The following is a 27,814-nucleotide window of genomic DNA, read 5'->3' as shown; positions in this document are numbered from 1 at the left end:
GGCTAGTGTGTTGGAGTGGGCTTCAGAGACCATACCACTTGAGTTTTGTTCCACCTATACCGGCTTCCCATTTGCTTAATTCAAGGTGCTGGTATTGAGCTTTAAAGCCCCATATAGCCTAGGACCAATAAACCTTATGCACTGCCTTCTCCCATTTGAATCTACTCTAGCTCTATTTCAGTTTGCTGCTTTGGACACCCTGATTAGGTTAAAAAAAATGGCATTAAAATGCTTTAAATAAATATAATATTAATAAAATGTGCCTTCAGGACTGGCCAAATAATTTTTTAAAAACCCTTTCAACATTAATATAATGTTGCAGGATTGAGGCAGAATAAACTATTCATAGAATCATAGAGTTGGAAGAGACCGCCTCCAGGGCCATCAAGTCCAACCCCCTGCAATGCAGGAACACACAATCAAAGCACTCCTGACCGATGGCCATCCAGCCTCTCTTTTAAAAACCTCCAAATTCTATTGCCAAGTTAGGTTATGAAATTCTACATGCTTGACAAGAGCTCCATGCTTGACAAGAGCTCCATGTTTCGGAGAGACAAGGGCCCATCTAAAGCTTACGAGGAGTCACCTGACCAGGCTTTGTCTTTGAATAATTTGAACAGCATGTCTTTGAATAATATTGCTCTAGACAGGATAGACTTAAGGCACTGGTATCTCAGCCACTGGGTTTGCTGAACAGTTTTACCCCAGTGTGCAGGGAGACTACCTGGTCAGCCTGTCGTGTGGATCCAGAAGCATCAGAAAGCAAAATCCCAGCTTACTGGGTTGGAGAACCCCTGTGTCCAATGGGCTATTCTCTGGAACCACGCTGGCTTATATTAATATTTGTACTGAATCTTGACCAGAGCTAGTTTTTCCAGTTTCTGAGTCTGTCAAGCCTCGCTAGTACTGGCTGTCAGGACAGCGTGGTTATGCCGATAATTACTGTCTCACCTCCTCTCCGGCAAAGAAAGCTGGGAACGGATCTAATGAGAAGAGACACTGTTGGCTAAAAAACCAATGACCTACAAAAGCCAGCAGAAGAAAGCAACCATTCTTTCCGGGGGACTGTGGACACTTTGATGCTTTCTGGCTACACGCCGAAGCACTGCAGGGCTCCATTCATGGAAGCCGGGTCTTCCCCGCTGGCTACGTGGACAACAAGTCAGTCAGTCCGCGGTTAATTTATCAAGGAAATAGGAATTGATTTTTTTTTCCTTGAAGAGGCCCAAAGCGGATCAGTACAAAAACCATAACATCTAAATTAGAGATACCAGCAGGGCCTTTTTGTAATGGTACTCACTGGTATTGAGTAGCCGTAACACTGGGAGGAGTGGCTCTCCCAAGTCCTCAGGGGGAATTGATGGAAATCGGTACAAATCTACCCTGTTTCCCCAAATATAAGACATCCCCTGAAAATAAGACGTAGTAGAGGTTTCTGTTTGGAAGCATGCCTGACAAACAGAACACAGAAAAATAAGACATCCCCTGTAAATAAGACATAGCGAATCTTTGGGAGCAAAAATTAATATAAGACACTGTCTTATTTTCGGGGAAACACGGTATATATGAGTACCAGTAAATTTTTATTTTTAAAAACAGGCCTGCCAATCAGGGACTCTGTCTCAGCAAGAGTTCCCATTCCAGATCCTAATGGATTCCTATTCAAGATCCTAACATAATTCTTGTTCTCAAGTACTTTTCCCCACATATATTCTGTTCTGCATCTCATTTACTTTCACCTAAGTTTAGGTAGGACAAGAAGAAGAAGAGTTTGGATTTATATCCCCCCTTTCTCTCCTGTAGGAGACTCAAAGGGGTTTACAATTTCCTTGCCCTTCCCCCCTCACAACAAACACCCTGTCAGGTAGGTGGGGCTGAGAGAGCTCCGAGAAGCTGTGACTAGCCCAAGGTCACCCAGCTGGCGTGTGTGGGAGTGTACAGGCTAATCTGAATTCCCCAGATTAAATACCCTCCCACACAGCTCAGGCGGCAGAGCTGGGAATCAAACCCGGTTCCTCCAGATTAGATACACGAGCTCTTAACCTCCTACGCCACTGCTGCTCCTACGCCACTGCTGCTCTATACAAAAGCTGTGGGGGGTGCAAATTTATCTCATGTAACTGATCCCCCTTCCCACAAGAGTATTCACCGGTTGCCTGGGTGATCAGAAATCCAACCAACCCCTCAGGAGACATCATTTTAATTGATTTGAGGAGCTTACTGGTACAGGATACAACAATGGCTGATGGTTTATTCATGGAGGAGAGGTCCAGCAATGCTTCTTACCCATGATGGCTAAATGGAACCGCTGTGTTCAGAAGCAGCGTACCCTTGAGCATCAACTGTTTTGCTGAAAAACAGAGGATTTGGTCTACCTATGGGCTTGAGTGATCCCTGGTCTGATCCAGCCCAGTTTTTCCTCAAGTTCTAGCAGAGGTGTAGCTGGGCAAAGCTGCACCCAGGGCGGCATGCAAGTTTTCCGCGCCACCGCCACCCCCCCCCCCCCCCCGTGGCACCACTTACCATACCTTCCAGGTATGATGGTGCGGCATGGGAATCCCGGGGGGCAGAAAATTTGAAGGCCACCATCGCCCCTCTTCCCCGTCGGGCAGAGGGTTTTTTCCGCAGAGTGAGAGGCGGTGGCACTGGGCAGGCCGCGGCCACCATTTCCCCACCACCCTCCCGCAGCGCCTGGGACAAGCTGCCTCGGATGCCCCTGTTGGCGCTACGCCTCCACATTCTAGAAACAAAGTCATCCTGAGGACAGCTGGCCCACTTCTGGGATATTTGGTTTTTCCCCATGGCTGCTACGGAATTTTTGCAGCACAGCAATATCATTCAAGAACTTGGCTGGGAGGTATAACATTACTACCCCTTCTTCTATTAATACCTTCATCAGTCCCCATTGCCCTGTTTTAAAACAATTGTCTTACTGTGCCTATCTTTGTTTAGTTTTCCTGCTTTTCAGATATATTAGCTGCTTATGTCTGGGATAAAAAATGGTAGTTCAGGAGTCATTCAGATAGTACAGAGGCCAATATCATGTAAATCTGGCCCTTTAAAAAAAATTCTAGTTTTAAAATTCTAGGTTGTAAAAGAACCTGTACTGATCCCAGAATTCCTAGTCATCATCTGCTTCCTTGTAAAACAAGTTGAAACATGAAAACAGAATTATAAATAATATTTGTGTAATTTATTCTAAAATTTCTTGATGGCAGAATCTTGATTTGTGAGAGGAACAGATGTAGAATGAAGACACCTTTGTATTTGGTCTACATAGATTCATTCAGAAGATGCCTTCGATTCACTTTCTCAGTGGTTTTACGTTCTGTAGCAGGTTCTACTTGGCCACACAGATCTGAGATCTCGACCAGCTTCCAAGTCTCAGGTGTAAACATGAGAGGCAGACAATCCTCACTCGAACTCCAGGGGCACAGAAGGGCAGACAGATGAAGTAATCGTTTTAAAAAGTAAAGTCGTAATACAAAGCCAGGGGCAGGGAGTTTCCTCCACACTAAGAACTTTAGCCCAAGGGACAAGCTTGCTGAAGTGCAGCCAAGTAGAATCCTAAAATAAATCTAATGTTGCTATGATCGCTTATTTCATCGGGAGGGGGGAAAAAGCCCTGCAGAAATTACATTTAAAATTCAAATTATCTGCACTTTCTTTCATAAGTATATACCTTTTACCTCTGCAACCACCCGGTTATGCACAGTGTTTAAAATCAAAAGGAACAAACTACAACTTTAAAAGCCAAAAATAATATAGAGGAGGCGGTAAGAGGAGGAGTAGATCTCTGCAGGGATGGCACATACATATTCTAAACTATATTTTCCCCTTAAGAATCTTTTTCTTAAGAGGCATGCTGAGGCTATATTTACAGCCCACTCATACATTTACCCAGAAGTAAGCCTCACTAACTTTTTAATTTTAACTAAGTATGCTTTGGATTGACCTTTAGAGGGATCTTTCACTTATTTAAATAGACTTTGACAAGAAGTGTACAGAAAAGAACGACTGCTGTTTTCTGTGTTGAAATGAAAAGAAACTGAAAGAGGAAAGCATGCACCCGGAGGATATTTGGGTCAGATCGTGTGAATCTATTCTGCAGGGTTCTCAGTGGTTTTAAGTTCTGTAGCAGGTTCTACTTGGCCACACAGATCTGAGATCTCAACCAGCTTCCAAGTCCCAGATGTAAACATGAGAGGCAGACAAGTTTCCCAATCCTCACTCGCACTCCAGGGGCACAGAAGGGCAGACAGATGAAATAATCATTTTTAAAAGTATTTTTTTACATCCCAGTTGTATGCTTCTTAACTCAGCGAAGGACCAGTCCATTATCAAAGTGACAACTCTGATATTATGATAAAATAGCCATTATCGTTACTTCTGGTGTTAATAAAGCAAGACCATGACAACAACACAACTAAGCCATCCATAGACAAGCCAGGGGGTTATCTCACACACCCAATACACACAGCTACCTTATACCTTATACTGACTCAAACTATCTTTCTGTCAAGTTCAGTAAGGTGCACTCAGATTGGCAGTGGCTCTCCTACAGTCTGAGGCCTTTCACATCACCTTCTACTTGGCAATTTCAACCGGAGATGCCAGGAATCATAGAATCATAGAGTTGGAAGAGACCCCAAGGGCCATCAAGTCCAACCACCTGCAATGCAGGAACACACGATCAAAGCACTCCTGACAGATGGCCATCCAGCCTTTCTTTAAAAACCTCCAAAGGAAGAGACCCCAACACACTCTGAGGTAGTGCATTCCACTGTGGAACAGCCAGTCAGGAAGTTTTTCCTGATGTTTAGGTGAAATCTCTTTTCCTGCACCTTGAACCCATGACTCCTGATCCTAGTCCCTGGAGCAGCAGAAAACAAGCTTGCTCCCTCACCAACACGACATCCCTTCAAATATCTCAGCATATCTATCATGTCACCTCTTCACCTTCTCTTCACCAAACTAAGCATCCCCAGCTCCCTAAGTCTCTCCTCGTAGGGCATGGATTCCAGACCTTTTACCATTTTGGTCGCCCTCCTCTGGACCCGTTCCAGCTTGTCAATATCCTTCTTGAATTGCAGTGCCCAGAACTCAGAGATCAAATCTGGGACTTTCTGAATGCCAAGCAGATGCTCAATGGATGAGCCAAAGCCCCTCCTCAGCATGGAGAGAGAGGAGCGGAAGAAACGTTGTCCTAAGTTGAGGACTTAAGGCAAGGGTCTGCAACAAGGAGCCCATGGGCACAAATTTTTCCTTGGTGCTCATCACATTTTTAAAGAAAGGGGGTGGGGCAGGTGAGGATTTTGCCCAATAAGGCTTCTGATTGGCTGTGCAGAATTCCCAGGTACCCCAGGAATAGTGGTGTGCACAAAGGGCTATGCAAATGTAACTGCCATGCTCAGAATGGGTTGACCCAGTAAGGGGTGGAGACTCAAAGCAGCAGCAAGAGGCTGCAGACCTCGTGTAATTTGGAGGAGACAAGGCTACCAGACTTGGACCTTGATTTGTATAAGCCCTTGTTAAGGTAACTGCAATGTTGATGGGAACTAGTGGGAAGGTAGTTGTTTATTTTTGCTATGTTGTAAATGTTGGGAGTTTATTGTTTCAGGGTTTCTTTTTGTGGTTGTCATGGGTGAGAGTTCTCCTGCAAACCTTCATCATGTTGAATCCTGTTCATCAAGCCCTTGGAGTCTTCAGGAGCCAACCCACTGGCAAAGAAGAAATGGACTTGGCAGTATCAGCAGACTGTAACTGGATGGACTTGAAAATGCAACCTGAACAGGACCTTGAAGTGTTAAATGTTTATGTTATATGTTAAGAAAGTAAACCATTTTGTTTTAAAAATTTGTTGTTGCAAACTCATTCCAAGTTCTGCCCCACAGAACCCACAGACAGAGGTTACACAAACAGTCCCCTTCCAAATACAACCCCCAAAATTCTTTAGGGGGATCCATGCCAGAATGAGCACAATACCAAATTTCTCGGGTGCCGAATCTCTTTGCCAAGGTGAATCCCACCGGCCGGTTTGCAACACCTACCGGAACTTCTTCTCCATTTTGGCTGGGCTCCCCTTGCAGTTTCTCCCGGAACTTCCCCAGCTCGGCCCGGAGTGCTGCCATTTCCTGCTCCTTGGTTTGAAGATACGCCTCCAGCTCCACTTTTTGCTCGATGAGAGCTTTTCCTTGAGCCTCTACCACGGTGATCCGGTGGCGAAGGTCATGATTAATTTTCATGAGTCTGTTTTGCTGCTGCTGAAGCTGCAAGAGAGAGAAAGGTTGAGGCACGGCAAGCCGCTGATAAGCCCCGCCGATTAAGCGGCAAACAATTCAACTTATTTAATTAAAATGGGAGGTGGGAGAAAAACAGGAGGCAGCAAGATACTGGGCCGGGTTAAGCGGGAAGATCTCTCTATTTCGGAGTTATTGTCAAACAGCAAATTACTTGCTGCTGCGGAAACCCCGGGGGTGACTCTAGAGATTCTTTAATTAGCTGACACATTTCCTGTTTAGATTAGATCTTCTGGACCCAACAAAATGTTCGTCTACGCCAGCATTTTCAGCACAATCACATGCGTGTCTACTCAGAAGTAAATCCCGCTAGGTTCAAGGGTGCTTGCTCCTACATAAATATGCACAGGATCGCTCCCTTAGTCCTCAGCGGTTTTTAGCTAGATGCTGGGAAGTAAGCAGGAAGTGGGACACGGTGGAATGCTGGAGAGAGAATGAAGGGGATGATGGGAACTGTAGTCCATAACATCTGGAGGGCCGCGAGTTTGACACCTATGATTTAGGTGAAGAGACGCCCTTGGCTATTCCACTCATGAGGCCTCTCCCAATCCCCCACCCTCATGACTGGAGGAAGTCGGTCCGCTTCAGTGAAGTCTTGGAAGAACCAAATCAATGCAGAAATCAATGCTGGTGTCAAGTTATCGGCTTAAAACCGTATTACTGTGAAATGGAGCGCAAGCAAAATTACTGAAGGGTTGTTTAGAGATTATGGTACATTCTGACAGCATGTGTAAGAAAGGCCTATGATGGCACTGGCGTAATGCCCATTGGGCAAGGTGGGCAGCTGCCCAGGGCATCACCTTGTGGGGGGCATCAAAATGCTGGGTTCGTTTTTGGGTATTTTTAGTGGTTTTCCATTTTTGACCTGCAGGCGGTGCAGTTTTTAGGCTAGCAGCACCACATTTTCAGCGTATCATCAGGAGACTGTCCTTATGCTACCCGCCATGTTTGGTGAGGTTTGGTTCAGGGAGTCCAAAGTTATGGACTCCCAAAGGGGGTGCCCCTATCCCCCATTGTTTCCAATGGGAGCTAATAGGAGATGGGGGCTACAGTTTTGAGGGTCCATAACTTTGACCCCCCTGAACCAAACTGCACCAAACTTGGGGGGAATCATTAGTGCAGTCTCCTGATGAGACCCTGAAAGTTTTGAGACTATGCCTTCAAAAATGTGCCCCCCCAGCCACCAAGCCCCATTGACAGCAATGCAGAACTCAATGCAGAACAAAGATTCTTGGGCAAATTTCAGGATGTTGTTCCTTTTGGCAGGGAGTGGGCATTCTTGGACATTATCAACGCACCATATAATTTCAGGGTATCATCTGGAGACTGTCATGATGGCACCCCCAAGGTTTGGTGCAGTTTGGTTCAGGGGGTCCAAAGTTATGGTCCCTCAAAAGGGTAGCCCACATCTCCTTAGCAAAGAATGTGGGATGGGGTACCCCCTTTGAGGGTCCATTCAATTTGTATTATAGTTTCATTATTGAATACAGTCTGTGTGCCTAAGCTTCCTTTGCAGAACAAAACCATGGGATTGGCTGGGGGAGGGGATGCTGAGTATGTTATTACTATTTTTTTTCCTTCTGATTAAAAACAAAAATAAAAAGTTACAAAAAGATGACTTTGAGACTATTCCTCAATGAAAAGAGGAAGCCGAGGCCACTTACCGCTTCCACATCCTCGTTCCTGAGCCCGAGCTCCCGGTCCTTGGCTCGGATTTCATCCCTCTGTTTATCAACCACTTCCTTCAGTTTCTTCATCACCTGCCTCTCCCTTTCGGACATCCCTGCTTTAAAAGAAAGACCAAGTGAGAAGAAGAGGGGGACCAGTTAACAGCAAGATCAACGGAATGGTTCCTTCAATGACAAACACAACCACCCTTTTCTTGCTCGCAGCAATGTGACAGGCAGAAATTCAACCAGTTAGAAGAAGAAGAGTTGGATTTATATTCCCCCCTTTCTCTCCTGTAGGACACTCAAAGGGGCTTACAAACTCCTTTCCCCTTCCCCGTTCACAACAAACACCCTGTGAGGTAGGTGGGGCTGAAGAGAGCTCCAAAGAACTGTGGACTAGCCCAAGGTCACCCAGCTGGCGTGTGTTGGGAGTGTACAGGCTAATCTGAATTCCCCAAATAAGCCTCTGCAGCTCCAGCAGCAGAGCAGGGAATCAAACGTGGTTCCTCCAGATTAGAGTACACCTGCTCTTAACCACTATACCACTGCTGGTTCCAACCTGGAAAGGAATCAATTGGGCAAGCTGCACCAGTTGGGCATCAGCCTGCATTGCAGTTGAAGGCATAAGAACATAAGAACAAGCCAGCTGGATCAGACCAGAGTCCATCTAGTCCAGCACTCTGCTACTCGCAGTGGCCCACCAGGTGCCTTTGGGAGCTCACGTGCAGGATGCGAAAGCAGTGGCCTTCTGCTGCTGCTGCTCCTGAGCACCTGGTCTGCTAAGGCATTTGCAATCTGAGATCAAGGAGGATCAAGATTGGTAGCCATAGGTAAAACAGTTCTGTCCCCTGCCCCCCAGAAAAGTGGCAACTATTACATAGCAGAAAAGATATATGTGCTTTAGGTTAAAAAAAAAACATGTTGAAAGCACAGATATTAGTCTTTACACTGCAGTTATTTATGTAGTGTGTCTTTATCTTGCCATTTTCCCAAGGAGCTTGGGGCAGTATATATGTTCTCCCCTCCTCCAGTTTATTCTCACAACCACCCTGTGAAGTAGGTTAGACTGCAAGAAAGTAACTGGCCCAACGCTACCTGATAAACTTCATGGCTGAGTGAGGATTTGAAACTTGAGTCTCACCAGGTCCGACTGCTAGATCCTAACCACTATGCTGCACTGTCCCCCATGTTCCATGGTACCTTTTCCAGATTCAGAGCAAGGTCTAAAGATATTGGATGCAGCCACTGCACTGAAGCTACATGAATTGAGGACCCTTCTATACTGTACTAATACTTCCCTGGGAGTAAGCATCACCGAAAATACCTGAGTAGGATTTTGAGTAGAATCATAAAATCATAGAGTTGGAAGAGACCCCAGGGGCCATCAAGTCCAACCCTCTGCAATGCAGGAACATACAATCAAAGCGCTGCTGACAGATGGACATCCAGCCTCTCTTTAAAAAACATCCAAAGAAGGAGAATTCCACTACACTCCAAGGTAGTGAATTCCACTGTCAAACAGCCAGTCAGGAAGTTTTTTCCTGATGTTTATGTGGAATCTCTTTTCCTTCACCTAGAACCCATTACTTCTGGTCCTAGTCTCTGGAGCCACAGAAAACAAACTTGCTCCCTCACCAACATGACATCCCTTCAGATATCTAAACATGGCTATCGTGTCGCCTCTTAACCGTCTCTTCACCAAACTAAACATACACAGTTCCCCAAGTCTCTCCTTGTAGGACATGGATTCCAGACCTTTTACCATTTTGGTTGGCCTCCTCTGGAGTAGATGTGCTTAAAACTGCTCTCTTACCTATCTGGGTGAAATGAGTATAATATGTAAATCTCTTTCCTTTTGCTAAACTTGTTAGGCTGTTTCCTTTCTAGCCAATTAAGACATTTTTCAAGGGGCACAGGTATATGGAGGAAGCAACTTTCTAAACATTTGACAGGAAAAGTATATTTTCCCAAAATAAAAAATGGTGGTTTACTCCCCCACCTGAAATCTCTGTTTTGAATACGACTCTACTTAACATAATGACAACATATGCTTTCGTTTGCAATTCAATTTTGGCTTTTGGGCTTGGAATATGGCTACAGCAGCATGGTTAAGAGTGGTAGACTCCAATCTGGAGAACCATGTTTGATTCTCCACTTACCACATGAGTGGGGGACTCGTATCTGGTGAACTGGATTTGTTACCTCACTCCTACACATGAAGCCTGCTGCGTGACCTTGGGCCTGTCACATTTTTTTTTCAGAACTCTCTCAGCCCCACCTCACAAGGTATCTGTTGTGGGGAGAGGAAGGGAAAGGAGTTTGTAAGTGTAACCCCCATGCTCAGAATGGGTTGACCCAGAAAGGGGTGGAGACTCAAATCAGCAGAAGGCTGCAGAGCTCATGTAGTTTGGAGGAGACAAGGCTACCAGACTCGGACCTTGATTTGTATAAGCCCTTAACACCTTGTTAAGGTAACTGCAATGTTGTTGGGAACTACTGGGAAGGTAGTTGTTTATTTTTGCTATGTTGTAAATGTTGGAGTTTATTGTTCAGGGTTCTTTTTGTGTTTGTAATGGGTGAGAGTTCTCCTGCAAACCATCATCATGGTGAATCCTGTTCATCAAGCCCTTGGAGTCTTCAGGAGCCAACCCACTTGCAAAGAAGAATTGGACTTGGCAATATCAGTAGACTGTAAATATAAGGACTTGAAAATGCAACCTGAACAGGACCTTGAAGTGTGATGTTAAATGTTGATGTTATATGTTATATGTTAAGAAAGTAAACCATTTTGTTTTAAAATTTGTTGTTGCAAACTCATTCCAAGTTCTGCCCCACAGAACCCACAGATAGAAGTTACATAAGCAGCTTTGAGACTCCTTACAGACGAAAAAGGTGTGACATAAATCCAAAACCTTTTTCTTCTGCGTGGGTTCTCAACTCTTTCTCTAGACTTTTCAGTGAGCAACCTATGTTAGTTCTCTCACCCAAATGGTAGCCAACCCTGAAGGACTCCAGAGTTAGCAATAACAAACAATAAAATTAAGAACTGGACAAACCTGAAGGGACAAAGTGGGTCAAGGAAGTTGTATTCATTGCAAGAAAGAGGCTGCTGTTGCAGTGACCAGCCGTGAGGTGGGTAAAGGACTCTAGCCAGGTGAGCAGAAACATGTGACTCCTTCTCGGCTCCTCCCACATAAAAAGGATGCTCCAATTGCACCTGGGCTGAGACCAAACCTCAGCTGGAAAGCAACTTCTGTGGCTTTTGAGGGCATGTTGCTACAAAGCATCTGTTACCTTTCTTCTGCAAATCCTGATGTCTAAGCTTGTCGTTCTACTCTGGCTTTCCTCCAAAAGCACTTAAACCTGTAGGTTCCAGTGATATTTATCTAGATAATCACTTTTTCCATACAGCCCAACCTCTTTCTGCATGCACCAGAGTCAGAAAATATTTCTTTATTTAATGGGCTACAGGGGTGTGCATGGAGCCTGAAAGAAGCAACGTGGAGAAGGTGTTTGTCACTGACTGTCTAAAATAGTCTGAGAGAGGGGAAGCTGTTTTGCAGCCCAATCCTGTGTTTACTCTGAAGTAAACCCCCCAGACTTGCTCCCAGGGCAATGTGTGGCTATTAAGCCTGATTCTATGCATGTTACTTGGGAGTAAGTCCTCCTGAGTTCCCTAGGACAGAATCTTGGTTTCCATTCTCTTTCCAAAATTGTGCGTGTGTGTATTACAGCACAGTTTAAAGCAAATGCTGCTGCTTCCAGGTTAAAGCTTCGTGGGTCTCAGTCTAGCTAATGGCGGTGTGGATATCGATTGAACCAGGATCTGGGAGAACCAGGTTCAAATTCTTCACTCTGCCATGAAAGCTTTATTTATTATTATTATTTATATTTGTATACCGCCCTCCCCAAAGGCTCAGGGCGGTGTTCATCAACATTAAAACAATTTAAAACATCAATACATAATTTACATAAAATAATATATAAAATACTAACTACAGATGGCTGTACTATACTATAAAATACTAAACTTTCCTGGGTGACCCTGAGCCAATCACATGCTTTCAGCCTAACCTACCTGACAGGGCTGTTGTGAGGATAAAACGGAAGAGAAAACAATGTAAATGGCTTTGGGTCTCCATTGGGAAGAAACATGGGGTGTAAATGAAGGAAATAAATTTGGTGCTTGGACAGGAGATTGCATAAGATGTTCAGAGCCCTGAGAGACAGCGTGGTGTAGTGGTTAAGAGCAGGTGGGCTCTAATCTGGAGAACCTGATTTGATTCCCCACTCCTCCACATGAGTGGCAGACTCTTATCTCATGGACCAGATTTGTTTCCCCACCCCTACATTCCTGCTGGGTGACCTTGGGCAAGTCACAGTTCTCTCTCAGCCCCACCTATCTCACAAGCTGTCTGCTGTGGGGCGAGGAAGGGAAAGGAGTTTGTAAACCACCTTGAGTCTCCTTACATGAGAGAAAGGCGGAGTATAAATCCAAACTCTTCTTCTTCTCTCCAAAGGAAGAACAGGATTCCTGTTACACAAACCTACTGAATCTGCCCCGTTCACCCCCGTGAAGTAGGACACGGGCTCCTGATTCCATGTCTGGCTGGGCAGAAGATGAGAATTGCACAGAACAATTGCTCATTCTCCCTGCAAGGACGAAGTGGGGATGATCAAGGGAAAGGAACGGTTAACTCATCTGCTTTGCTCCCCTGCAGCACCACGGCGGAATTAATTCCCACCAAAGCAGGTGTTACTCCCACAGCTTCCGAAGAAGGTTCTGCCAAACAGAAATAGTTATCTGTGAAATATGAAGCTGCTAGCCCAGTTCTGCGGGGGCTTGTAAAGAACTGCATGAGCTGCTCACTGCCATATCCACTACGGCAAGCAGCTTGGCACTCTAGTCTCTTCTGGCGAGGAGTCTGGATGCTGTGTGCCATTTAGGGAAGTCAGGAACTCTCCTGTCCCCTCCCTTTGAGACCGCATGTCATTCTTTTTCAAGCGTACCTGGATTTCTAGCCAGCTTATTACTACTATCCACAAGACAGCTATGAGGAGAAAGACTTCAAGAAGCAGAGTTGGTTTGGCCATGCCAGCAGGGGCTGATGGGAATTGTAGTCCATGAACATCTGAAGCACCAGAGTTGGACACCCCTGGGCCAGAGGTGGGATCCAGCAGGTTCTCACCAGTTCCCGAGAGTGGGTTACTAATTGGGTCTGCTTTTCCGTTAGAAATTCCATTAGGTCCAAAAATTATAAAGTCCCTGTTGTTTCCTATGTGGCTGGTTACCGAAGGTAGAAAACGGGATAATTCTCCCTGTTGGGCTGTTTTAAAAACATGTTTTAGAAATATGGTAAAGTTCCTTGTTTAAGGAAAGTATCCTTCTTTTGATTTCTATAAACAAAATTGAGTATTTGAAAGTATTAAGTATTTGACAGGCAGTCAATTAGAGGAGAAGTTGTTGTTTCTGTTGGCAGTAGACAATAGGACTTGCTATAATGAGTTTGAGTTATGGACAGAAAGATACCAGCTGGAAATTAGGAACTTTTTTTTTTACTGTAAGAGTTTTTTTACAGTAACAGAGAAATTATTAATGCCCCGCCCCTGGAATGACCGGTCACGCCCTCATCGTGCCCCACCCAGCCCCATTGGTGCTTCGCCACTGTTTGAATCCCACCAGCATGGGAACCCGTTACTAAAATTTTTGGATCCCACCATTGCCCTGGGCTAACCTGAGCCACTAGGTTCAGGGCATTTAAGAATTCTAAGAACGCAGGCCAGTTCGTGGTGGAGTGGGGATCCACTTGCCTTCGTGTTTTTGGATCTCTTCCTCTGAGAAATTGACATCTTTGTGAGAGAGGTTGGTCAGCAGCTGTTTGTTCTCCTCCTGCAGCTGAGCGATCTGGGTGAGGAGATCTTGAGCTTCCCCTCGCCACACGTCTTCGACCAGCTCCAGTTCCTAGAGGAAGAGGAGATCACATGCTCTCAGGCTTGGGTGAATCAGATGCTACAGACGGCCTCCTTCCCTGACTCTGGCTTGTGGGCTGCCCTCAAGGGGTGGCACCTTTTGGAAGAGAGATTGCTTAGTGCCACAGGTTGGGGCAAAGCAGGAGATTCCATCCCTACACTAACTTGGCAGGGGTGTGTGTGCGTGTAGGGGCTGAAATGTCCCTTAGAACAGTGGTGGCGAACCTATGTCACGGGTGCCAGAGGTGGCTCTCAGAGCCCTCTCTGTGGGCACGCACAGAGTCGCCCCTCCCCCCCACACATCTAGGCTGGCCTGGGCCGCTGGGTTCGATTATTAGCATTAAACCTAAGACCTAGTTTTGGGGAAGCAGCGTAGGTAACCCTGTTAAGAGCTGTTAAACCCCCTGATTTTAATGCAAAGAACTGAAGCACGATCCTTTACCTGAGAGTAAGCTTGGTTGCTGGCAACGGGGCTTGCTTCTGAGTAAACCCTCCTAGGGTCGTGATTCACCCATTGGAAGAGTTGCACAGTTGCTTCAAAGCAAAGCCATTGACTACCACCAAGCTTACTCCCGAGTAACGCACGCTTCGGAGCCAACCATTTTTTTCTAAACCTCAGTACTCTGGTTAAATTGCCGTGTTGGCACTTTGCAATAAATAAGTGGATTTTGGGCTGCAGTTTGGGCACTCAGCCTCGAAAAGGTTCACCATCACTGCCTTAGAACAATATAGCACCCCCTACATTTCAGCAAGGGGAGCCACAGTTAGTGTGGAGAAAGCCGGGGGTGGAGGCAGGAGGCAGAGGCTTGGGGGACCCACTGGAAATACTTGGGTGTGAGGTTGCCAACTTCTTTTCGGACCATGCTCCTGAATCTTTAATACCCACTTAAAGTGTAGGCTTTAGAAGATGACAGTGGTCCTGTTTACGCTGTGAAAAACTTTGCCTTTTGTATCCGAAAACCTAGCTTCTGTTATTAAAAAGAGACAGCGCAGTGTAGTGGCTAGTGGTCCGACTGCAATCTGGGAGGCCTGGTGTGATGGACAGGAGGCTGTTCTGCCCTGAAGGAAAAATCAGCCACTCAGATGAGCACAGAGTAGCTCTGCTCCAGCCTCTCATTGTCTTTGAGAAGTGGGAGGAGATGTTGGAGCCAACGGTTCTGCCTCAGGGAAAAAGCAGCGAGAACTGAGGTCTGTCTCAGGAGAAAGAGCAGGCCATGTGAAGGGTACCTCTGCCTGGTAGTATGACAGTAACCAAGCTAAGAACTGCACCTGTTGGACTTCCCAGTCAGTATGTGTGAAACAAATAAAAATCACACCTAGTATACAAAATAAACAGTTATTCAGCCCACACTAAAATAGCATGAGATATAAACGAAACTCAGAAAGAACAGAGTACTGGGCAAACAAAATATTCTCATCTCTGGCACTTAAACATTTAAAGAAACAGAACCAAAAGAATCCCACATACTTTCCAACACCTTGGCGCTGACTGCGCCTCACAATCTAAGTGGGAAAAGTGCAAACATCTCACGCTCGCTACAATTCAGCAAAAATACCCCCTCCAGATACTTAGAAGAGTAACAAGCCTCCTTCGTATAACAACAATGTAAAGAGAAAAGTGCTTTAAAGCGCCTCTCAAACTGGCAATTTACCAATGTATGTATTTATTTGTTTGTTTGTTTGTTTGTTTATTAGATTTTAAGTCGCCCATCCCCAAAGGGCTCTGGGCGGCGTACAGCAGGCCTGCAACAACAATACATAATAACATTAAACACAGCAGGCTAAAAACAACATTTTACTCATAAAAACTAAAGTAATTTAAAACAAGTAATGTAAACTTTGGTGTTGTACTCTTCAAGGGGTTAAAAGTATATTGAAATAGGGATTTCAGCCTGTGTCTTTAAAATGAGGTTTGTGGGGCACTTATTGAGAAAAAAATAGGGCAGTACAGTATCTTGACTATAATTCAAAAAACCCCAAGAGGAAGTCTGTAATGAGCTACAGTGCCCACCCTCAGACACGTTCCTCATTCCATCGCTTTTGACTTTAGAAGCTCTAACTCTCCCTTCTCCCCCCCCCAACAACCCCCCCGCCCCCCCGCCCGCCCCGGTCCCTCTAGCAGCCTCTTCTCTCTCCTTCTGTCCTGGCTTTCAAAGTTGCTGAGAAGGAAGAAAAAAGAAAAAGCCATTTCTGCTGAACCAGCAGGAAACAAACCTGTACAAAAACATGCCAGGCAACAGACTGGGCAGGACTGCCCTCTGTCCCCTATCCCTGCATTACTATGTGCATAAAAACAGAAAAGCCAGATTCATCATGGCCTTGTTCAGATTTTGAGTGCGGCCCCACTGGGAATCCCATTACAATCCCATCTCAGGAAAAGATTCTGTACAACCAGAAAAGCACAATCAGAATGTGAGTTTGGATTTCAATCCTGCCTTTCTCTCCTGTAAGGAGTCTCAAAGCGGCTTATAAACTTCTCTCCTCACAACAGACACCTTGTGAGGCAGGTGGGAATGAGAAAGTTCTGTAAGAGCTGTGAGTGTCCCAAGGTCACCCCAGCAGGCTTCATGTGGAGGAGCGGGGAAAGAAATCCGGTTCACCAGATAAGAGTCCGCCGCTCATGTGGAGAAGTGGGGAAGCAAACCCAGCTCTCCACATTAGAGTCCACTGCTCTTAACCACTGCCCCACGCTGGCTCTCTAGAAATTGCAGTGCATTCTCTAGGGCAGTGGTGGTGAACCTCTGGCACTCCAGATGTTATGGACTACAATTCCCATCAGCCCCAATTGGCCATGCTGGCAGGGGCGGATGTGAATTGTAGTCCATAACATCTGGAGTGCCAAAGGTTCGCCACCACTGCTCTAGGGCAAAAAGCTAGAGTCTGGGATATTCCGCTTTTGGGGAAAAGATGACCAAGGGAGACCATGGCTCAGTGGTAGTGCATCTGCTTGGCGTGCAGAATTTCCCAGTTTCGATTCCCAGCATCTCCAGGGAAAAGACCCAGTCAGCAGGTAAAGGGAAAGACCTTGGAGAGACGCTGAGTTGACTGACCTTGATAGACCCAGGGCCTGATTCAACATATGACAGCTTCACCTGTTCACAAAATAATACAAGGCATGTGAAAAAGTCTCTCTCCCGAATACTAGCAATCCAAGGGTATCCAGCTATGGGTGGGCAATAATACAGTCCATAGAAATTACTTCTGCACACAATGCATAATTAATTTGGGGAACTCAGTATTGAAGAATGGAACGGTGGCCATAAGAACATAAGAACTAGCCTACTGGATCAGACCAGAGTCCATCTAGTCCAGCACTCTGCTACTCGCAGTGGCCCATCAGGTGCCTTTGGGAGCTCACCTGCAGGATGTGAAAGCAATGGCCTTCTGCTGCTGCTGGCCTTTCGTTTATGGTTTTAAAAGAGTAGATAAATTAATGGAAGAAAGGCCAAACAAACCTTCCATTTCAGAGGTGATTTCTTGTGGGTTAAGAACGATGTGGGGGAGGTTTTGGCTGTGTGCCCCTGCTTGTGGGAGCATCTCCCTGGTCGCTGTAGGAAACAGGATGTTGAACTAAATTTACTAAAAGGACCTTTGGTCAAATCAAAGAGGGCTCCTATTATAGTCGGCTTCATGCTTACCGGGGCTAACAATGAACAGGAAACATGATTCAGGAGAGAGAGACTTTCTGAAATGCATGCAGAGCTCTGCTGGAACTAATGTAAAAGAACTGGGGGAGGGGGCATTTTCCCCTCCGCCCACACTCCTGTGTCATCTTTCCAAGATGCAAAAGGGGAGGTTAAATTTAGATCAGCTCATTCTATTCATATAGCAAAAGCCAGTGGGGCTTGTTTACAGACACTGGGATTCAGAGGGGGGTGGCAGGATTGTTCGCTCATAGCTCAATACTCTTCTTGCCATAAAGAAATTCCAAATTCCTTAGCATCCTTTCCAGAGAAGTGAACCCCACCTGCCAAAAATGACGTCTCTCATCATATGATTGCTTGTTGTTCTCAGTGGAGCAAGTTAAGGGCCCTGGGTTTTGTTAGAAGTTGTTGACTGTCCCTTTAGCATGTCACCGAATTGGATGCAGGCTCAGCCCCAAAGATCCTGCCTCCATGAAGAAGAATAAAAACATTCAGATCGCTTTCTATGCTTGCCACATCTGCCGTTCCCTACAGCTGGATTCTAACACACCCTTTGTCTTCTTCTTCTGTGGTTCTCTCAAACAAATGAAAGTTCTTCCTACAATGTATGGCTAACATGTGGAATTCATTGCTACAAGATAAAAGAACAGTCACCAATTTAAACGCGAATGATGGCTTCATGTGTGTAGGTAGCCAGTGATGACGGGAAGGCAGTTTGTCCATGATCAGAGAAACTCTCCTTTACCCAGGTGCCAAGTCTGGGGAGAAACACACCTGGAACCCCTGAATCTGCATGATGATGCACTATATTAGTTTGTGCGAGTGATCTCTGGAAGGGCTGGGCTGTGAGGGGACAGCACTCTGCCCACGCTCAAGTACCTCGGAGCAGCAGTGGCGCAGTGGCTAAGAGCAGGTGCACTCTGATCTGGAGGAACCGGGTTTGATTCCCAGCTCTGCCGCTTGAGTTGTGGAGGCTTATCTGAGGAATTCAGATTAGCCTGTACACTCCCACACACGCTAGCTGGGTGACCTTGGGCTAGTCACAGCTTCTTGGAGCTCTCTCAGCCCCACTCACCTCATAGGGTGTTTGTTGTGAGGGGGGAAGGGCAAGGAGATTGTAAGACCCCTTTGAGTCTCCTACAGGAGAGAAAGGGGCGGGATATAAATCCAAACTCTTCTCTTCTTCTTCTTCTACCCTGCTTCTCTCGCCCGCTGTGGCACCCCCGGGCATGCTCAGAGAAACTCTCTTCTTTACCCTGGCTCCAAGTCTGGGTAGACAAACACACCTGGAACCCCAGAACCTTGCATGACGGTGGCCTGTATTAGTTTGCGCGCGGGATCTCTGGACGGGATGGGCCGCGAGGGGACGGCACTCTGCCCACGCTCAGAGACCCGCTGGGGCGCGTTTACCTTCTGGTGCTTCCTCTCCTTGTCGATGCGGTCGGCGCGCTCGAGGCGGAGCCGGTGGAGCTCGAGGCGCAGCTCGTCCAGCTCGGGGTCGAGGTGGTTGTTGCGGCCGACCAGCGCCTCCAGCAGCTCCAGGACGCGCACCACCTGCGGCATCAGCCGGCCCACCGCCTCGCAGCCGTGCCGCTCCATCAGGCGCTCGAACTCCTGGCCCACCAGCGACGCCACGTCGTACACGTCCATCACCGTCAGCTCCGACGCCTCCTTCGCCAGCGCCGACGGCCACGGCGCCCCCCCGCAGCCGCCCCCCTCCTCCTCCTCCATGCCGCCGCCGGCCCCGGCAAGCAGTCCTTCATAGGCGGCCGCCCCCACCGGCCGGACGGCCCCCCTGCGCCCGGGGCGCCCCTCCGGCCGCGCGCAACGAGCGCACCCGTGCAAACGTGGCCCCTTCGAAGGCTCAGCGGCCGCCGGGCCCTCCGGCTGGCATCTCTCCGCCACCAGAAGGAGCAGGACGCGCGGCGGCGGCGGCAGCACGGAGAGCTCGGCTCCCTCCGCCCCACCCCGCTGATGCCCAACCCGGCGCCCGCCTCCCGCCCTCCCGGCGCCCCTCCCTCCCTCCCTCCCTCCGCGCCTTTCCCAGCTGCAACTTCAGCTCGTCGCTATACAAAGCCCAGGCGGGGGCGGGGAGGGGAGGGGAGGGGAGAGGAGGGGGCCACGCAGGACGCACGGCTCCTCCTGCCGGCCCTGGCGCGCCTGTCCGTCCGACGGAGGGCACCAGCCAGACCCGACCAGGTCCCCGCCCGCCCGTCCGGGGGCGCGATCAAGCCGGACGCCGGCGACAGGGCCCCCCCCAGGGTGGCCTTCTTCCATTGCAAGGCGCCCAGAGCAGGACGCTGAAGAGGCGCCCTGGAAATACTCCACACTGCCACAAACCGACGCTTGAAGTGCCCTGGAAATCGCCAGGTCTCAGTCCTTGAATCAAGAAACAGACTCTGGATCGGGATGTTTTTGGGGTTTCTGGGTTGCATGGCCGTGTTCCAGTGGCATTTTCTCCTGGCGCTATTGGAACTCGGCCATACAGCCCGGAAACCCCACAGCACCCCAGTGATTCCAGCCGTTAAAACCTTCGATAATACATTGGATTCCGGACTGTTGATTAGCAGCGTTGATTGGAAAGGTAACTTAGCACCCAGCTTGCCAAAAGCCAGTTCAGGCGGTGGGGGCGAACCTTTGGCACGCCAGATGTCATGGACTACAATTCCCATCAGACTGATGGGAATCGTAGTCCATAACATCTGGCGTGCCAAAGGTTCGCCACCACCCCTTCCCATTTTCCCAAAGAATGTGAGAAAGAGTTACGTGGGAGCCTAAGCGGGCCCCAAGGTCAGTGACAGATCGAGATCAGGCCACCTGGGCTCCTACTCCCACAGAGCAAGGGAAGCATCCCGTTTTCCATGGGAGTAGACAGCGTCAGGGATAAGCCCAGTTATCGTCCAAGCATGTGAAACCATAAAAGAAAGATCAAGGAAACAATGTTCCATTCCAGCCAATGGACCAGCTGCGTGGCTCGGTTTTCTCCCCCCCCCCGGCAGCCGCCATGGGAGTGGCAACGAGCCTGCCTAGGAGAGGGGGCTCCGTGCCCCGAAAGGGGCGTGGCCTCGGCAGGAAAACTTCCAGTCCGCCGAAGTCTCTATTCCTTCGCCGCCTCTTTCCTCCCCCGCGCGCCTCTTCTTCCCGGTCTTCCCTCCCCCCGCTTGTCGCCATGTCGCCGGTGCGGCCCGTGCTGGTGCTGCTGGCCGCCCTCTCGGCCTCGGCGACCGCGACCGAGCGCCTCTTCTTCATCGACCCTCTCTCGGAGGAGTGTTTCCGCGAGCGGGTCCCGGTGCGTGCCGAGGTGGCGGGCGCCTTCGTGGTCATCGAGGGAGGCTTCCTCGACGTCGACGTGGAGGCGAGTGGGAGCCGGAGAGGGAAGAAGCAAGGGGGAAGAAACCCTTGGGGGAAAGGCGGCGTTGGAGGGTGAAGCGGAAGCCTGGGAGAAAAGAGAGGAGTCCTGGAATTGCTTGGCGGCCCGCGGGCGGTTTCCGCGAGGGTTCAGCCTCGTTGGCATTCCTGCTCATCCGAGGCCAGTGTTCCGCTGACCTATTGTAGAATACATTTTTCTCACTGCTAAGGAACTGCGGGAATCTCTCTGCATACACAGATCTGAGGGAAGAGGCAAGGGAATGGGACTGATCCAGGAGTTAAAAGAAAGGGGCTGTGAAGCCGTTCTGTGAGAATAGAGGGGAGAAAGCCCAAAAGAAGGAGTCCTGTCCTGGGAGGCAGTTTCTCTTCCCTCCCTTGTATGCCACCCCTCATTCCCTCCCTCCTCTCCCTCCCTCCTCTCCCACACCCCCTTCCCTCCCCTTCCTTGCATGCCACCCCTCACTCACTCCCCACCCTTGCATGCCACCTCTCCCTCCCCTCCCTCCCTTTCCCTTGCATGTCACCCCTCCCCCTACCTCCCCTCCCCTGTCATCCACTAGGGTGGGTGGGCCATATCCAGATGCTGGTCACTTTGGCCTTATTTTCAGTGCCTTGATAGCCAGCATTCACAATAAAGCATGCACAAGTTAAGTGTTGCTGGGTTTCGGCAGAAGAGGTTCTTGCACTAAGTGGTGTTCTTGGATAATCACTTTGTCAACAGAGTTCGGGTGGAAGGGCAAGGAGAGCAATCTGCTGGTAGTCCCTGGCCCCTCAATGATGCGGCTGGCCTCCATGCGGGCCAGTGCCTTTACAGCCCTGGCCCCTGCCTGGTGGAACACTCTCCCTCCAGCTGTCCGGGCCCTGTGGGATCTTGGTGAGTTCTGCAGGGCCTGTAAGATGGAGTTGTTCCGCCGGGCTTTTGGAGTGTCCAGTCACTGACAGGTGCCCCCTGCCCCCTCTTCTTCTTTTTTATCTTTCTGGGTCCCTCACCACCTATGGGACCCGTTTTCTTCCCCCTTTTGGGAGGTTTTTAATGAGGGTTATTGCGGACATTGTTTGTTACTGATCGCTGTGTTTTAAATTGTTTTAATGTATTTAAGGGTTATTGTATATACATTATTTATGTTGTTCACTGCCCAGATCCCTTCGGGGGTAGGGTGGTATAAAAAACCCAATAATAAATAAAATAATAATAAATAAATAAGGCTGCAAACTTCCCTGCTGTGGAATAGTCTCCTGGCAATTCAGCTTGCACAAAAGACATTCCTGCTGCATCCCACTCTTGTCTTTGGGTTGGCAACTCTGGGGTCAGGTGGGCACTCCTCCACGCCAGAGCTTTCTCTGGTCTTCCAGTTGCCAGTTCCTTTCCTGCACGTCAGATTCTGAGGATGAAAAGCCAGTGCAAGCTGGACATGGATCAGGGCAACTGAGGTCATGCCTCTTCCCTTGGCTCAGTGCATCTCCTTGTGGCAAGCATTGTGGCTGTGAAAAGGGAATAAAATAGAGGCGTCTTTTGCTGAAAATGTGTGGAAAGACATGAGGACTGTCAAGTGCTGGGGGAAAGGAGCCACTGGGAAATATGGATGGTGAGAGTTAACAGCTCCGCTCCACTCTTTTCTTTTTCAGGTAACAGGCCCTGATAACAAGGTGATCTACTCAGGAGAGCGAGAGACTGAGGGCAAATACAACTTTGTCGCCTACATGGATGGGATATATAAGTTCTGCTTCGGCAACAAGATGTCTACTATGGTTCAAAAGGCAGTGACGTTCACTCTTGACATTCATGAAGCTCCAAAATCAGAAGATACGGAGACAGAAGGTAAGGGCATACTACTTATTTGGCTGTGTGACTGACACACAGAGGGTAAACGGACCGGGAAATTATTTCAGCTTTGCTCCCAGTCTTTGATCATTCTTTCTCAGTCTTGGAGTATATGAACTACTGGATAAAGAGAGCTCTAAATTCCAGGCAGCTGTACAGCTAAAATTTTGTGTAAGCTTTTAGGAGTTTTCAAATCTCTGGATGTTTTCAAACCTCTGAGCAGCTGACTTTTAGACACTGACTAATTATCATTTAAACTAGGTAACTACCCTGTTTCCCCTAATATAAGACATCCCCGAAAAATAAGACGTAGTAGAGGTTTTGCTGAAGTGCGAAATATAAGGCATCCCCCGAAAGTAAGACGTAGCAAAGTTTTTGTTTGGAAGCATGCCTGACGAACAGAACACAGGAAAAATAAGACATCCCCTGAAAATAAGACATAGCACATCTTTGGGAGCAAAATTAATATAAGACACTTACCCTATTTTCGGGAAACCCTGTTTCCCCATATAAGACATCCCAATAAGACGTAGTAGAGGTTTTGCTGAAGTGCGAAATATAAGGCATCCCCCGAAAGTAAGACGTAGCAAAGTTTTTGTTTGGAAGCATGCCTGACGAACAGAACACAGGAAAAATAAGACATCCCCTGAAAATAAGACATAGCACATCTTTGGGAGCAAAAATTAATATAAGACACTGTCTTATTTTCGGGGAAACACGGTAGATAGTTTCTTCTAACAGTACAGGGGTTCCCCCACATCTATTCCTACAGTTGTCATCAAACCTAACTTAAGTAGCATGGCAGTGTCCTATGCAAACAAAAATACCCAGGCAACCACAAGCTCCTTTCATCCTCAAGTCCTTAAAATTTCAGCATCCAGAACTGCTTTTGTGTTCATCTAACTTTTTTTTTTCCTCCTGAAGAGCCTATGCTGTAAATCACACTGATGTGGAAATTCCTTTCCATTTCATATCTAGTTTGTATGAAAAGCACAGGTCCAAAGCAGTGGTGGGATCCAAAAATTTTAATAACAGGTTCCGACGGTGGTGGGATTCCAACAGTGGCGCCGTCGCACACACACACCTCCAGTCCCTATTGGGCAGGGAGGTTGCTTTAGTAACCTCTTCTCGGCACTCAGAAAAAATTAGTAACCACTTCTAGAGAAGGGGTGAGAACTGGTTGGATCCCACCTCTGGTCCAAAGGTCCCTTAAGAGGAAGATAACAGGTGGCATGTACCTTATCTATCTGTTTAGTACATTTTTATCTTCCCTGGCTTCCATGGAAGCTAAACCAGCGTATAGAGTACAATAAAAAGACAAAGTTGCATGTCTTGGCGCATTTAAATCAGGGGCTGTTTATAACTCAGTCGCTATACCAGCAACCCTCTCCTTTATTACCTTTCCGCAGAAACAAAATGGGGTCTTGTGGAAGTTTTAGGACTCCTAGCTTCCATGTTGTACAGAGCTTTCCAGTACCTGTCTGCATCGGAAGAAGAACAGCCTTGATTGCAGTATATTTTCATGGCTCTTGTCCTAAAAAGCTTCTGCCAAATATATGTTAGTCTTTTAAGGTATTTTTCAAGCGGCCTGGCCATTGTTGCTAATATGCCCCTTTATTGCCTACCCATCCCAAAGTGAGCCACTGCAGCTCTTGCCCATACAGTCCTAAGTAGAGTCACACCCTTTTAACTCCATTGGCTTCAATTAACTTGAAAGGGTGTAACTGCTGAGATTTGCACAGTTGCACAGTTGCACAATTGCTGAGATTTGCACAGTTGCACAGTGCATAGTTGCATGCATGTGATTTGCTAGTGTGTTCGTGGATCAGGGGTACTGATTTCTGAAGAGGAACAGGACATCTCTGTGACCATCTGCTATACTAGAGGCATCCATGCACAGAGCAACATAAATTCTGTCCCCGTAAAGGCTGAGATGATGTGGCAATGGGAGAGCATTTCTTTCACATACTCCAAGGTAGAGCACAGAAGATCCTCTTTCAGGGCACATTCAACATACTTGTCACTGCGGTAAACTCCTACCACCACAGCACAAGGATTTGCGCTGGGTGATTGAAATTAAACAGTGGCAACCATTTTGTGACATCCAAGTCTTGTCAGAATTCCCTATATGACATCAGGTGTAAAGGGTTTGGGAATCCCAGGTCTACTCTGTCAATTTCATAGCACCTTAAAAATTAGCACACTTTTATTCTAGCATGCATTTTCATGGACTATTAGAAACCTTTTAGGATGATAGCAAAATAAAGACTTCTCGTCCTTTAAGGTGTCACAAAGACCTTTGTCTAGTTTTGCTACAAGCTCCTTTGGAATGATTATCTCAAAAGAGACAACGTGTACAAAAATATTACTGATGTATTAAATTGGTACAGTATCCAAGAATACAGTATTCAACAGTTGTTACAAAGTTTACAAGTCTTGTCAGAATTCCCTATATGACATCAGGTGTAAAGGGTTTGGGAATCCCAGGTCTACTCTGTCAATTTCATAGCACCTTAAAAATTAGCACACTTTTATTCTAGCATGCATTTTCATGGACTATTAGAAACCTTTTAGGATGATAGCAAAATAAAGACTTCGGCTCCTTAAGGTGTCAGCAAAGCATCTTTGTCTAGTTTCATACAAGCTCCTTTGGAATGATTATCTCAAAAGAGACAACGTGTACAAAAATATTACTGATGTATTAAATTGGTACAGTATCCAAGAATACAGTATTCAACAGTTGTTACAAAGTTTACAAAGAGACAGTGTGGTATAGTAGTTCAAAAGTTGGTAGATACTAATTTGGACAATCAAGTTTGATTCCCCACTTCTCCACATGAGCAGTAAACGCTTATCTGGAGAACTGGATTTGTTTCCCCTCTCCTCCATATGATGCCTGCTGGGTGACCTTGGGTCAGTCACAGTTCTCTCTGAACTCTCTCAGCCCCACCTGTCTCATAAAGGCCCCTTTCGCACACGCAAAATAATGCGTTTTCAAACCACTTTCACAACTGTTTGCAAGTGGATTTTGCCATTCCGCACAGCTTCAAAGAGCATTGAAAGCAGTTTGAAAGTGCATTATTCTGCATGTGCGGAATGAGCCAAAGTGTGGGGAGAGGGAAGGAAAGGAGTTTTCAAGCCTCTTTGAGTCTCCTTACAGGAGAGAAAAGTGAAGTATAAATCTAAACTATTCTACTCTTCTTTTATGCTGTGTTACTAATTGCATCAGTTTATTAGGAGGTTATTTCATGTGTATAATATACGTCATTTATCTTTTATAACTGTAACCGGTGCTATCATAAATATTGTATGTTATTTTTCTTCCTATGAGATTTTTTAACATTGTACTTTTATACAAAGTTCTCATTAAAAGCTTATTGACAACAGAGTTGATTATTCTTTTTCCTTTACTATTTCAACTTTACAACAACTCTGCAAGGTAGATTAGTCAGAGCAAGAAGGGCGCAACTATACTTAGGACTGACATGAGAGGCGTTGATCCTTATCCAGCTCTAGGCTTTTTGAGTGTTTCATGTGTCTGTTCAGGTCCCCCTGGGCACCAACAACCAGGTTTTCCCATTGCTTGTCTGACTCCTCGAACACTTTCCCCCCCCCTTTGAGCCTTCACCCCTTGTCAGTCAGCTGAGAAGGCTATCAATGCGCTCCACGAACACCTTCTAGTCAATGTAGCGCCTTGCCAGGCATACTGTGAGGATGTACATGATTTCCAGACTGGTTGCGATAATGTGTATCCCCACATCATTCTGTACCTTTTTAAAGGCTTTTTCAGATTTTTTTTGTCTTTCCACCTTCTTAGTAGAAAGGACTCCCTCATCTTGGCTGTCAGCGTCCTCGTGTTCGGTTGTGCCTGCATTGCAGACTTCTGATAAGCGTTGTCAGCTATGGTTAAGACTAGAGTGTTTCCTGCGGAGTCATCAATTGTCCATTTTGTATTAAAAATTATTGAGGGACAGCATACTGTTTTCTTTTTACCAGGTAGCGCTGTGCGTAAGGAAATATTTTTTTTAAAAAAGACTTTGCATTTGTTCATTTTGACCTCTTGCAATTCAACAGGTTTGAATATGTTAACATGATTCATATTCTAGACTTTGCTGAATGCTGTCTCTGTGTGAACAAAGGAAACCGGTTTAGGTTTGATCTTTACCATTTAACTTCTCTGACTTCAGAATGTCCAGCTGTGGGACTCCTCCGAGGGATTAAGAGACTCATGTTCTGTTTGGATCCAGAGGTTTAAGGCTGGTTGAGAAAAACACATGCTGGGAAAGGTAAAGGCCACATAACAAAGGGCCTTGGTTTGCATGCAGAGCATCTTGCTACATCTCAGAGGGAGAGCTAGCCTTTGCTCTCATTTGCTTTGCTCCGTGGAGAATGAGGTTTGCTCTGGGTACATTAAAATAAACTTTACCTCCAGGAATCACAAGTCTCTTTGGCTCATTCCACACATGCACAATAATGCACTTTCAAACTGCTTTCAGCGCTCTTTGAAGCTGTGCGGAATGGCAAAATCCACTTGCAAACAGTTGTGAAAGTGGTTTGAAAACGCATTATTTTGCGTGTGCGGAAGGGGCCATAGTTAAAAAAATTCCTGGTCCCAGGGCACAGATTAGTGCATAAACCCTGTTTGCAAGACAGTTTAATGAGGTCTTGCAAAATAAGAACTTTATTCATCTCCCACATGCATCAGAAGTATACAAGTATGTCGTCTGCAGGGTGCAAATATTTTGATAAGCATTATAAGATACGGTAAGAAACTACTTCGGCTCTCTCTGATTGCATCAACTTGACATTCTTCCACAGACACCAGGTGGAGGTGGGCAAGGACTAAAGGAGGAAAAGGGGTCATATGAACTACTGCTAAGCTGGGACTACATTTCCCGACATGCAATGCCCTTAAAGAGACTTAACTTTTTAACCCACATTCTAGCTGCATCTTATTGCTGGAGCAGCACAGCTAGATTAATGACACCACACCGGCGGATCTTTCTGAAGGCAGCAACTCTCTTCAAATCTCCCAAGAGC

The 27,814-nt window shown here is 46.9% G+C and overlaps 2 protein-coding genes across 5 annotated transcripts in view; one reads left to right on the top strand and one right to left on the bottom strand.

Annotated features, from left to right (window-relative positions):
• RILPL1 (Rab interacting lysosomal protein like 1) overlaps window positions 1–19,560 on the bottom strand; it is a 28,267-nt gene extending 8,707 nt beyond the window's left edge. Inside the window, exons 1-4 of one of the 3 annotated variants that reach the window (XM_048514695.1) lie at window positions 18,994–19,560; window positions 13,781–13,931; window positions 7,964–8,085; window positions 6,051–6,269 (exon numbers count right to left, since the gene is read on the bottom strand). In XM_048514695.1, coding sequence (XP_048370652.1) covers window positions 6,051–6,269; window positions 7,964–8,085; window positions 13,781–13,931; window positions 18,994–19,314 — 813 coding nt within the window. In that variant the 5' untranslated portion in view covers window positions 19,315–19,560. The remainder of the gene's footprint in view (window positions 1–6,050; window positions 6,270–7,963; window positions 8,086–13,780; window positions 13,932–18,993) is intronic. The other 2 variants (XM_048514696.1, XM_048514697.1) reach the window with 2 other exon arrangements.
• Window positions 19,561–20,648: 1,088 nt separating this feature from the next.
• LOC125442389 (transmembrane emp24 domain-containing protein 2-like) lies at window positions 20,649–25,365 on the top strand. 2 transcript variants are annotated; one of them, XR_007245991.1, is made up of 4 exons: window positions 20,649–20,938; window positions 22,579–22,771; window positions 24,184–24,912; window positions 25,238–25,365. XR_007245991.1 is itself a non-coding variant. In XM_048513688.1 (3 exons), exons 1-3 carry the CDS (start codon window positions 20,753–20,755, stop codon window positions 24,279–24,281), a joined length of 477 nt encoding a protein of 158 aa, XP_048369645.1. In that variant the 5' UTR covers window positions 20,649–20,752; the 3' UTR covers window positions 24,282–25,201. The 2 variants fall into 2 exon arrangements, 1 of the variants encoding a protein (XP_048369645.1); XM_048513688.1 differs by lacking the exon at window positions 25,238–25,365 and having other exon boundaries at window positions 24,184–25,201.
• The last annotated feature ends 2,449 nt before the right edge of the window (window positions 25,366–27,814 follow it).

Source organism: Sphaerodactylus townsendi, linkage group LG13 (assembly GCF_021028975.2).
Source record: "Sphaerodactylus townsendi isolate TG3544 linkage group LG13, MPM_Stown_v2.3, whole genome shotgun sequence".
NCBI lineage: Eukaryota > Metazoa > Chordata > Lepidosauria > Squamata > Sphaerodactylidae > Sphaerodactylus > Sphaerodactylus townsendi.
Note: the sequence above shows the minus strand (reverse complement) of the source record. Positions and strands in the feature narration are given on the sequence as shown.